General features: G+C 43.8%; 1 protein-coding gene across 1 annotated transcript; it reads left to right on the top strand.

Moving 5' to 3' along the window:
- SNRPD3 (small nuclear ribonucleoprotein D3 polypeptide) lies at nucleotides 1-2,973 on the top strand. The gene is made up of 3 exons (XM_029963319.1): nucleotides 1-171; nucleotides 744-936; nucleotides 1,796-2,973. The coding sequence occupies exons 1-3, from the start codon at nucleotides 46-48 to the stop codon at nucleotides 1,855-1,857; spliced, it is 381 nt and encodes a 126-aa protein (XP_029819179.1). The 5' UTR covers nucleotides 1-45; the 3' UTR covers nucleotides 1,858-2,973.
- Nucleotides 2,974-12,528: the final 9,555 nt, after the last annotated feature.

The following is a 12,528-nucleotide window of genomic DNA, read 5'->3' as shown; positions in this document are numbered from 1 at the left end:
TTTGTTTTCTTCTTGTGTCAGGAGTAGAGCCACAGCACTGCAGCCATGTCGATTGGGGTGCCAATCAAGGTCCTGCATGAGGCCGAGGGCCACATCGTCACCTGTGAGACCAACACAGGAGAAGTTTACCGAGGCAAACTTATTGAAGCTGAGGACAACATGAATTGTCAGGTATACAGGCCCCACAAGGATGGAGGGAAGGCTGGCTGATCTGGGCCTGGGAAGGCTGATAGCCTGATTAAAAGGCTGTTGCTTTTAGAAAACTGTACTGCTGCTTCTTAACCATAGTGAAATGGATTCAGCATTACAGAGTGCTCCAAAGAGGCCAGAGTTTATTCTTTACAGTTCTAGAGTCAGCTTGGGCGTTGCTGTCAGTAAGATCAAGGATTTAAGATTCTGTTCTGAGGACAATATTTTTTTGGAGTTCTTTATTAAAAGCCGCTGAGCATAAGAATAAATAAACCTTGATTTAAGAAACTGAAGCTTATTTACTGAATGTTACCAAGTCACTGCTGAAATTAAAATGCTTTTTTAATAGTTAGGACTAGAGCACCTTTATTAAACCTGATTGAATATGAGAAAACAAAAGCATATTGTTTAGTTACAAATTAGTTTACAAAACTAATTTGTAAAATGGGGAGAAAGCCAAAGTCTTGGGCAGCAGGCCTGGAGTTTGAATGGCCGTGGATGCCTCGTGTCACAGGTGAGGCCTGTGTGAGCACTGACTGGTTTTTACCTTCCAGATGTCCAACATAACAGTGACATACAGAGATGGCAGAGTGGCACAGCTCGAACAGGTGTACATCAGAGGTAGCAAGATACGGTTTCTCATCTTACCAGACATGTTGAAAAATGCTCCTATGCTGAAGAGCATGAAGAACAAAAACCAGGGCTCTGGAGCTGGGCGAGGAAAAGCAGCTATTCTCAAAGCTCAAGGTGCGTACAGTTTGTTCGTGGTCCCTCCCCCATTCTTCCCTAGAACTGGAAAACTCGTCTCTACCACTGAGAAGATGTAGGCTGTAAGAAAAGGAAAAATTACTGATTCATACAGGTTTTTTGTGTGCTTCGTCTTATGGTGGGAATCAAGACAAATTGTCCAATTACCTAAATGTGTTATGTTGATGCCACAATAATTCAGAGGTATTGAGTGGTCTTGTCAAACAAAGGCTTTCTGTTAAACTTAGTTTTCTGTTTTCCAGCAGTTGTGGCCACCAGCTGTTTGGAATACTTAGGGAAGGATTCAGGTTTTCTTGTTAAGCTTTTGTAGGAAAACCATTTCGGTTATAAAGATGGTACTTAAACTGCTGAGAAGCTGTAATTATTAGCCTTTCTGTAGCTCACCCTCATTTGTACCTTTCTCAAGGGAACAATCTAGTTATAACAAGACTGAGTAACGATCATGTGCCACAAAGTCTCTGGTTAAAATTAGCACATGCAGTAAGGTTACATGGGGGGTAACATCTGCTGAAACATACTGAGTTCTGTTGCAAAACCTTGGAAGAGTGTGGAGTTTTAAATCTCTTGGGCTACACAAGTTTGTGTATCAGCTTAGCAGGAACACGAGATGTATGAGTATTCACTGCAGCTCTTCCAAAGAGCCAGAGTGGGACCATCAGTTCTGGTTCTTCTCACAGAAAGCTTCTTGCTGTCACATCACTTTCTGAGCGTCATAGGGCAGCCTGTTTTCCTTCTTTCTGAGCGAGAGACTTTGTTGTTTAGGTTTTGCTTGTCAGTTGTTGAGATAAATATGCAGGTATGTCAAATTCATGTCATCTCTGATGTTTTATTTCTTCAGTGGCTGCAAGAGGAAGAGGCCGTGGGATGGGCCGTGGCAACATCTTCCAGAAGCGAAGATAATTTTGGTCTTGACAGACATGCTTTTTTTTTATTAGGGGTGTTAACTTGACTGTGTGTGCATTGGTTTCAGTTTTGTTTAATAAATGTTTCTGACAAAAACTTGTCTGCTCTTACCTTACAGGGCAATTCTTGGGCTGTAGGTTAATTACAGTGTTAACACTGTAGGTTAATTTCAAACTTAAGCCAGCTTTGCCTGGAGAATAGTGAACTTTAGGTTTGACCACTTTGTGTGATGCATTGATTTTTAAAGATAATTATTTTTCCTTTTTCTTGTTTAATCCTGTTGTCATTTATTCTTAAAAGAATTAGAAGGCATTCTTAATGAAGAATTTCTAAGTCATATGCTTTAAAGTCTTACTAGCAGCTGCATTTATGGAAAATAGAGCAAAATAGAGGCAGCTTCCTGAGAAGCAAAGCACTGTATTCTTTTGCTTTATATGGACCTACAATGGATAGAGGTCCATTCAGATCTGTATATTGAGCTTGTATTCTTGCATTTCTTAGTTTTGTCTTTGGATACGGGGAGAATTTTTCATTAGGAACACAATTTTGATAGCCTGAGTCTATCCTTGCAGTGAAAAAATCTCTCAGCAGTTTTTCCCTCTGTCTGGGAAGACAGAATATAAAATGAGCATTTTCCAGGATAAATTTGAAATGCTTTGTAAATTTGAAAGGTAGTGCAGGTGTATGGGGAAAGTCTTACAAATGATTATCCATTAAACACAACTCCATAAAAATGTTTACACTTTGAACAAAACTCATCATCACCTTCAGCTCTTGATCTTAACATCTCTACAGAGTCATGTAGATAATCAGCTGATCTGCAGGAAGCCAAGTGTAGTTCTAACTTAATTTTATTCTGCTGAAAGTGTAGTGTGGTTGTTCTTACTGACTTAAATGGTTGAAATGTTTAAATGTAACACTTCTGTATCTAATCACATACTTGCATACAATCAGCTATGAGTCTGTACACACAGGAAAGAGCTAGTCATGCTTTTCTGCTCTGATGCTGTGAAGGCTCTCCCTTGTGTGCAGAGAGGAAAGTTGAACTAATGTATTGATTTGTTGAATTGTGTGTAAATAAAGCTGTATTTGGTCTCAAACCACTAGGAAAAACCCTGCTACTTGTTCTTCTGGGTAGTAGTGATCCTAAATATTTGCATTGGAAACCTCCTTAGCACGTGTTGAAGCTTAAATTAAAAAAGCATTGTACTGACATCTTATGCCTCATGGGAATGTGTCCAAAAGACAAGACAGTTTTCACAAAGCCCTGCTTCAAAATGCAGCGCGTGAGTCACGTTTGTGTAGCAGTAATGCTTTCCTGAAGATGGTATTTCCAACTTAAAATGAGCAATTTGAGGCTCTAGTAATGATACTAAACCCTTCCTTGTGGAACTGTGTCATTCTTCAAATCAGCTGTCACTCAGAAGAGGATCATGAGCGATACCTGTTGATCAGGTCATTTCATTCTGTGTGAGACTGCCCTGGGCTGTGTGCAAACTACAACCTTTCCAATCACTGGGAGTAATAACTTGATTCTGTTGGCAGTTCTTTAACAGCTAGTGATTCTAGCTCTTACTGTGGAGAGAAGACGTTGTCACAGGATTTCTTCCCCATGCCCAGGTAGATGCTTCTGGATGTTGCAAGACTTTTGAGAAAAACCATCTTAACGTGAAGCTTGAGTCTGTTTTGAGTTTCTGTACTAGATGCCCCCTAAGACTGACATTTTTAACATACAGAGGAGAAAAGAATTCCATTCTGTAGCTGCACCATGAGTTTCATGGTAAGAATTGGACTGTCTGTGGTATCCCAGCCTAATGCCTGGGATTTCTGTAAATGGTTTGGTAAGAACAGATATTTCTGCTGACATCCCTGCCTTTGTTGCTGTATGGTGGTATACAAGAGCAGCAGTATAGCTGTTTGAAATAGATGTCTTTCATTTGCAGTCTTTTAACTGGGTTTTGCTGCTTTTAATAACCAGGCTTATGATTGTGTTGTAATTTTGTACAGTGGAGTTACACTGTGTTAGCAGGCAGACATGGACTGATATGAGACTAGTTTACTTTCTGTGTGACTTGATTTGTATCTGCTGCAAGGTTTGATAGGATGCTGCTTCAGCAGCTAGAGCTGACTTGGAAAGCAAGCACCCAATAGAAACCTGAGCTTGGTTAGTACAGTTAATTGTCCTAAATATAAACTGGTATAGGATGGAGAGTGTGCCTGTTGAGGGCTGTCAAGCTGTTCTGCTGAAAGGGTGTTATCCTGGCCACGGCTGATGTACAGTGAGGGACAAAGGAAGTTACCCTTGCCTTGTTCAGTAACAGGAGACACGTGACACTACTTGCAGTTTGAGCAGAGGAATCCCTTTGCCAGAACTCCTTTGGGTCTGGCTTCTATTGGGTCTCCCTGTAACCTCTCAAGGAGACTTAACAGGGAGAATTGCAGCATCTTTTCATGCTGGGACTATTGGGTACTTCCCAGCCCTCAGAGCTCTGCTTCCTTTTTCTGTAAAGCCTCCAAAAAGAACTGTTAATATGTGGAAAAGGAAGTAAGCCACAGATGGGGGACTTGACTAAAAGTATTTTTTGGAAGAGATTCAGCATTTTGGCAAGGCTTCAAATCTGGCCCATTGGCTTTGTGTCTCACTGTTTCCTCCTGACTGTTAAATAGCCTGTAGTCTGTCCTGAAGGATAGGTGGAAGCTTTTGCAGAGGGCAGGGGAAAATGGCACCATGTTTTGGCCACAGGCAGCTACTGGAATGACAAAAGGCTTGGAAACACCCAGGGGAACCCTAAGGAGAATAATAGTTAAATGCTATTTGAGCAAATTAAAGCTGCCTGGCAGTAGGGGGTTTGTTGGGGACTGTTTCCACTAATGATGACTGGCTCACCTGTTTTAAAGTCCCTCTTCATCCTTCCTGTGCAATGCCAAGGTGCCATTCTCTCCTCTCTGGAACAGTAGGTGTGGCTTTTAGCAGCTCTGAGGGCAGGGGACAGCCACAAATTTCAGAGAGCAACTGTTTCAGAGAGTAACAGAAATGCTGCTATATCACCCTCTGTATTTGTGACTGTCCACTGAACACACAGCAAGGAAACTTTATTTAAAACTTTTTTCCCAACCAGAAGAGTTTTTCTGAAAACTTTTTTTGCCTTAGCTTTTAAGCTTTATTTAAAACATGTAATATCTCTAATCCATATCAGCTTTGAAGAAAATACTGGATTTTGCATAAACAAAAGGCTTTGCTCTATGACTTCAGGTTGAGGCTGAGTCTGGGACAAACTGTTCAGAAAGATACTGTGAATTTAGTGTTAGAATTTTTTAAATTTCACACTGGTAGGAATTTAAGTCCCCGCCAAGACAAATGTATTACAATTTCTAGCTAGACTAACTGGAACAGTAGTTTGTTACAGGCTTCTTTGAAGGTCCTTCCTGCGATGTGTGTGTTACACTTAGAGTGTGATAAATCAAAATTTCCTTCTGACAAACGAGGTCTCACCCACTAGATGGCTCTGTCGGGAAGAGAATGAAGCTCGAGAAACCAGAACCCTCTGGAGGGAAAAAATGCAAGAAATGTGGTCCCTGCTATAAAAACTGTAAACTCAGTGCTATTACAAACTCTAGCATGAAAGTACTCCGCTTATTTTCTTTCTTCTTCAGTGTTCCCAGAGTGCTGGCTTTGTGCACAGCTGGGTTATTCCAGCTGTTGATGCTGTTTGTTTCCTTGGTACTTGGATAATTGGGTATGTGCACTTAGGCAGATTGTGTAGATTCCTCACTTCAGTAACTTAAGCAATCTGTTCTCTGGGACAGTGGATACCAGGGAGAGATGCAGCTGTCTGTTTTTAACATCTGCACTTGTTTGCCACCCTTTTTTTTTTGTCACAGATTGCAGCATTTCTTTTCATTCTTTGCCATTGCCTTTGTGTGTGGGCTTGTAAATCTCTTCCTGTTCAGTGGGTCCAGGGCTCTCTGTAGCTTCCTGTTTTTAACAGAGAGAGACAAGTACTGGCCTAGAGCTTTGTCATGAACTTGCCCCTTCGATAACATCAGTGTAGATGCCTTTGAAGGACTCCTGTGGCACAGACAACCTACACTGCAGCCATGCAAAATGGTGTGTGGAGAAGTGCAGGTAGTTTCGTCCAGTCTTCCAGAGTCAAAACCAAACTTGTGTTCTGGTTCAAAACCAGGGAATAACAGCAGAGAAGAGGTAAATGGTTAGAGAAGGTATCAGCTGAAAAAATTGCTTTGCACAGAACTGTAGGACCTTTCCTCACTGATCAGGTGCTTTCATCCCCTACATGTGCAGTGCTTCTCTCCAGGTGTTTCTAACTTATATTTGATCCTAAGCTGTACTTTTCTTTAGTTCATTTTTCAATGCCCTTCAGAAAACCTCTGCCTCTTCTGGAAGGGCAGAATGGAGTAGGAAATGTGAGTTTCTAGTACTACTTGTCAGCATAACTGTCCAGTCTGTATCTCTTTGCCACTTGAGCTTCACAGTGAGTTTTCTTGTAAAACAGAAGTGTCCTATTTCCTCTTGCCAGTACAAGGTGAGCAAGGATGGAAGGCTGACATCCCAGTGGTGCAATGATTTGGTAAGGAAGCAGTGGGTGGAATTCTGAGGCCAATGAGAAAGTGTCAATGATTTAGTTGTTTATTTCTCAGCTGAGGGTCAAAATGGAGGAAAGGTTCTTTGATGTTGCCATCCTGACAAAGGCACTTTCCAGATCAAGCTGCATTTTAACTGCTTTGGATGTCCTGTTGTTGCCTGGACCTGTAATAATAGTTCTTGATAGGGTCAAGAGTACTTTGAAGGTGATGAATAAGGAAGTGCCACCCTGCCCTGCTCATGCTAACTGTTCCTCAAAGAATAGGGTGTGGGATTATTTAACTCATTGTGGAGGCTGACATTAGTGTGCAGTATGAGTAGTAGGTTTGGAGTGTTTTTTATGCCACCTAATTCAGACATTTAATGAGAAAAGTATTTTGGGTTTGTGTGTGAGTTGTTTGTTCCTAGTAGACAGGCTATTATTCCTGGCACAGGACCAGTCATTGCATAAGCAAGTATTGTGCAGCCTTCTGCTGCTCAGCAGAGACTATCAGAGTCTATGAAAAGTGGAGATTTTCCAGCATCATTAATTCAGGGAAGAATGCTGAAGCCCTGGCAAAGAAACAGATTGTATCCAGAAGATGTGTAGTTATGCTGGGAGAAATGAAAAGAATCACAGAAAAACACTATTATTGTTCTTTTGTTTGGTGAACTGCTTGCAGTGAACATTTAATTTGTTCTTCATTTTCCCTTGCCTAGGGACTCAAAATCTGCTGTGTGTGGTTGGGGGTTTGCCCTAAATCCAGCTCAGTGATGTTGGTACATCTACTCCAGAGCAAACCATTGCCTGTGAGGCAAAACTCCTTGCATTTTGTCCCCCAGTGCCTAAAATGTTAACAGGGAGTGAGTGGGACAGAGCACCCAGCAGGTTTATCAACAGCACTGGCCTGTGATTCAGAGGGAAGGCAATGGGAATGCCTGGGTTTGCAGGGACGTGGTGTGTTATGTGGGACTGTCCCTTCACTGTGTTCGTGGTTCCATGATGGAAAGAGCCCGACTGTCACTTCCATGTGTTTTTCTTTACAAAACCATTACAGGATATAAAGACATTGTCACCTTGCATTTCATAAAGGGGGATGGAGTCTGAGCCAAGGAGAGACTCAGACCAGGATTTGAAGACAGGCTTGGGCCCACAGCTACTGCTGAAACGAGTGAGTTAGGCACCTCAGTATTTTCCAATATACTTATCCTTAATGACTGGCCTAAGGGTGTCCCTGGAGCTCAGAGACAAAGTCTCCTGAGGCCCAGTGAGTGCTCTAAGTGCTGGATCATCCCAGAAGCGATGGTCTCTGAGCATTGTCTCCTGCATCAGTCTCCTGAGCACATCAGTTGAGCACTAACCCACTTCATGGTGGTGTATTAGAGTGGGTAGTTCTTTGGATATTCAGGCTGCTTTGCTCCAAGTCCCTCAGTGGCATCCACAAAAGTGCAATTTTGTGTTTTCTATTACATCTATTTTGTACCTTCTTTTCTGATTTCTCTGTTCTCCTCCAACAAACATCAATCAGTCCAGTAAGGACTACTAAATCTGTGCTACTTTGATTTGTTTCCATCCTCCTTCCTTAATTCCTCCTGTAATTTCATCCTTACCTTCTGGAAAATAAGTGAATTTTAACTGTAAGTTTACAGGAGCTGCAGGTGAGATCCTGCAGTGGAATCCTGTGCTTCTGGCAAACATATTTTCTTGCTATAGGTAAAAGTGAAAACTGGCTTTATGGAGAAGTGCTTTCGAGGAAAGACACGAGACTGCAAGTCTGGAGAAGAGATGCAGTCTCTGCCTCTCTTCTGGAGGTTTACAGGTAAGCTGCTTGACAGGATAATCGTTCTACTTTCCTTGTAAGAATATGAGGGAGATAAATTACTGATCAAATTATCTTGGTTGCTTTGCATATCGCTCTGCCCAGGTGTAGCTGAAGGTGATGATTAGAGGATTAGGCTTATTTATAATCCCCCTTTCAGGAGGTTTGGTTCTGTTTTCAGGGTAGAGTTCTCTCCATCCTACTTGGCAGAAGAGAACAGACCTCTGCAACACAAACGTGCATTGGCTTTGTATTCCAATTTCAAATGTGTTGAGTGCAATTCACATCTATAAACAACAATATATTTGTTGCCTATAAGTAGGAGCTGTCCAGGCTAAATGCTAAAAAGCATTTGGGCTTTTTAGGAAGCTGGCAGTCCCCCCCATCAGAGGCACAAGTCAGGCCGTAACTGTTATGAGCCCACAGCCTGGGAGAGGTTTTGGAACACTGCAGCTGATGACCCTCAGCAAACATGCTGTGAAGCTGAGAATGTGGTAATGCCTTGATCCATATGGTGGCACTTTTGGTTGCCTTAGTCTCCAAAAATTTCAAGTAAACTGTAGGGTGAATAAGGTTTATTTCCCTGACAAAATATCCAGCTGAGAAGCAGAACCGGAGTGTGGAGACTTTTCTATAACAAAAAGATGTTGCTGTTTGTTGCTTCACAATTGAATGAGCTCCTTTCTGCATGAGTCTCATGTCTCTGAAACAGCTCCACAGCAAGCCTTTTTTTTTGCAAAGCTCAGCCATAAGTCAATGTTGTTCCTCTTTGAAGAACACTATATCAAAGTGTACATCAGATGGATCCTTGGAACCAGACAGGAGTGTCATTTGCCTGCAGTCATCTTCACCTCTCGCTTTTGAGGGCAGTTTGGATACAGGAGCAGGGAGTGCTGTGGTTTGGGAAAAGAAGGAGTGACTGCACATAGAGAAAATGTTGCTTCTTCCTTTGCTCTTGACATTTGTTAGGATCTGCTGTCTTTGTTTTGTCTTTTTGCTACAAACGTGTTTTTTTTCCCCAGTTAATGATCCAAATTTGACATGGAGAAAAGCAGATGAAGCTCTAGGGAACTCATTAGGGGTTTTTCATGTCAGAATTTGACTCTGAATACATGAAGTCTAATCCTAAACCTAGGCAGAGATTTATACCATGGGACATGCTGAAGCCTCTGGCTAGAGGCTATTGAGAGAGTCCATGTAACAGCCCTCACATCACCTCTGCTGCCTCATTTGAGCCTTGCTTTTACTGTGTGTTTCAAAACCCTCCTTTTGTAACACAGTCCTGTCCTTAGGCTGACACTAATGCTATGGGACACACTGATTCCCCAGCCTAAGGGTTATACTGGGGATGATCCTAGCAGCAGCTTTAGCTTTCCTTAGTTTCAGCACCCTGATCCCAAGTCCTGCTTTACCTCTTGGCTCTCTGTCTCTGAATCCCAATGCCAGTGATGGCTTCCACCATTTTACCTTGTGAAGGTCTCCCCAAACAGATGCAGGGCACCCACCTCACTGCTCTCACTCCCCTCCTCAACAAGACAGGGAGGGAAACTAAGATTAAAATCCCGGTGAGCCCAGATATAGACAGGGAGATCACTTAGCAATTACTGTACTGGACAAAACAGACCTACTGGGGGAGAATTAATTTATTGCTAGTTAAAATAGGTTTGGCTAGTGAGTAACAAAGACAAATTAAAGACACCTTCCCACCTCCTCCTTCTCCCAGGCTCAGTTTCACTCCTTCATCCCCAACTCCTCTGCCTCCCCTCCCCATGGCACTGGGAAGTGGGATTGTGGTCAGTCCATGGCAGGTTGTCTCTGCTGCTCCTTCCTCCTCACACCGTTCCCCTGCTCCACATGGTCACCCCATGGGCTGCAGGGGACTCTGCTCTGGTGCCTGCAGCACATCTTCCTCCTCCTCCTCCTCCTCCTCCCCTGGCCTTGGTGTTGTGGAGCTGCTTCTCACACTTTTTCCCCTCACTGCTCTGTGGTGTTTTGCCCTGTCCTAGGTATGTTTTCCCAACGGTGCCAGCAGCCTGGGAGCTGTGCTCAGCAGTGCCTGCAGCAGGGCCATTGTGGGACCTGCTGCAGGAGTTCTCCCTCCCCTCATGGCAGCCCTGCAGCCCCTGGGCATGGGCTCCCAAGGTGTGAGCTGGGCACCTCAGAAAGGAGTTCTGGAGGTGCATCCTGCCTTCCTGCTGATGGGAGCCCAGGGGACACTCAGCTCCAGAGCATCTGGCCAAGGATGGCGAAACGGCTTCTGTCCTGAGGTTGGTGGGCAAGGATTGCATTTGTCTGGCTTGGCCTAATGTCTGCTTAGTGAGGGCAACAGGAAGGGCAGGTAGGGGCCAGACATTGCCTTCTCCTGCTTTAAAGAGGGTTCTTTGCGTGTTACCATAAGGGACTCTCTTTGCAGTCTTCCAAAACCAGCCAAAATCAGGAAAAAGTTAGTGAGTGCCGCCAGTTCAGATACAATTTTGGGAGCTAAACAATATTGATGAGGGACAGCAACAGCACAGGCATTAGTGATGCAGAACCCAAAATGGCCAGTGGGTCCTGCTGTCCTCGTGCTGTGTTAGCAGGAGGTTTGGGGGCTGCCAGTGACACTCTAAAACACTCCAATTCAGATTGGAGCTGAGGGATGGGCTAGTCCAAGCTGAGATCCAGGCAAGGGGACCTAGAGACACTTTGGGCTCTTTTCTCTGGCTATCTTGTTACATGTCAAAGTTGTTCCTTTGGTACCCTTCATTTCGCTCTCTTTCACTTGCAGTTTCTGAAAAACACAAATCCCAAAGAACTGTTGCTAGAATGAGCAGTTTGGTTCTGACTTACTCAGTTTTTCAGTTGCAGCAGAGTTCAGACAAAGGTGCACACGTCAAACTGTTGGCTCTGCAAACCAAAAGATTTCAGGGGATCAAGAGCAAAGCTCCCCTCAGAAGTCTGACATGAAGACCCAAAGGCAGCTGCTGCTGCTGTGTGGGAAAGGGCCTTTTCCTCCCTTTTCTGTGCCACATTTGTGCTCGTTGAAACCCCATGTGCTTCAGGGGAGTTACACAGATTGAATAAGGCCCATGTAGTTTTTGATAGCTTTCCAAATGCCTCCAATCATTGTATCCAACACGGGGCAGATTGAAACAAAAATGGACTGGGAGCAATAGCCCTCCCAGAAGCAGAGGAACTGGCGGGTCAGTAAGCAGGGAAGTCTCTCTCCTCCACCCTTGTGACACACCCTGCACGCAAGCAGAATGACCCTGATGCTGTAGAAGGAAATTTCAGTGTTTTTGTGGTTCCCTTGCTTTTGAGGCCAGTTTGGAGGCAGCAGGGGGAGTGCCCAGCTTTGGGAAAAGGAGAATGCACGTGCAAGAAAAGCTGACTTTCCTCTGAGCTCTTCTGCTGCTGAGGAAGAGTTCCTGTGTGGTTATTGTGTTTTGTGGCTATTCTGGTTTTGAATCAGCATCACTGAACTGGAATACTCTCAAATTTGAGAGGAACAGAAGGGGTTCACAATCGAGTACTTGGTGTCTCAAAGCAGAATCAAGATGCGGTCATGGCTTCCCAGAGCACTGGCCTCAGCTAAGAGTGTTCCGGCCTATTCTGTTCTGTGCACTACCTCTTGGCAGCCTTAAGCCAGCTACTGTATCTATTTTGAGAGCACTCAAATGCCAGTAAACTGCAAAACAGATTCTCTTGTCCATGGATAATGGTCCCCAACTGTGCAGCGCCGGGGTAACTGGGCTTCCTGCCAGCTGCCCTGGAAGGCTCCTACACCTGCTGCACTGTCAGGGTGCTGTAGTGGTAAGAGTTTGTACTGAGACATCATTGCCTCTTCTGGGCTGTGAAACATCATCTGGTGTGGGACAGATGATCTCTCTAAAGGCAATGTTTAATCCTCTCTTGTTTGTTTTCTTAAGATGAAACAATTTATATTTTTGACATCTTTGTCAGCAGCTGTCCACTAAGGAGCCTGTCAGCCTGCCCCAAACAGTGCAAACTCCTTTATCTTCCAAGTGCCTGTGATGAATTATAAGTTGATAAAAGAGCCTTGGCAGTGCAGAAGAGAAGGGCCTTGACAGGTTTTGAAGTATGTGAAATAAAAAATAGATCAGACAAGCCTGTGCTTCCAGCTGCTTTTTGCATCCTTACCTCAACAAAATGATTACTAGTTATTCAGACTGGAATGAGGGAAGCTTGTGGCAGCCTCAGTGCTCGGCATATTCCCATCTGGAGCATGCCAGGATGCTTACCTGGGGTTTGTGGTCAGAGGCTGAG

Source organism: Manacus vitellinus, unplaced genomic scaffold (genome assembly GCF_001715985.3).
Source record: "Manacus vitellinus isolate BGI_N305 unplaced genomic scaffold, ASM171598v3 scaffold_58_pilon, whole genome shotgun sequence".
NCBI classification, from domain to species: Eukaryota; Metazoa; Chordata; class Aves; order Passeriformes; family Pipridae; genus Manacus; species Manacus vitellinus.
The sequence above is the reverse complement of the archived record's forward strand: the minus strand, read 5'-3'. Positions and strand labels throughout refer to the sequence as shown.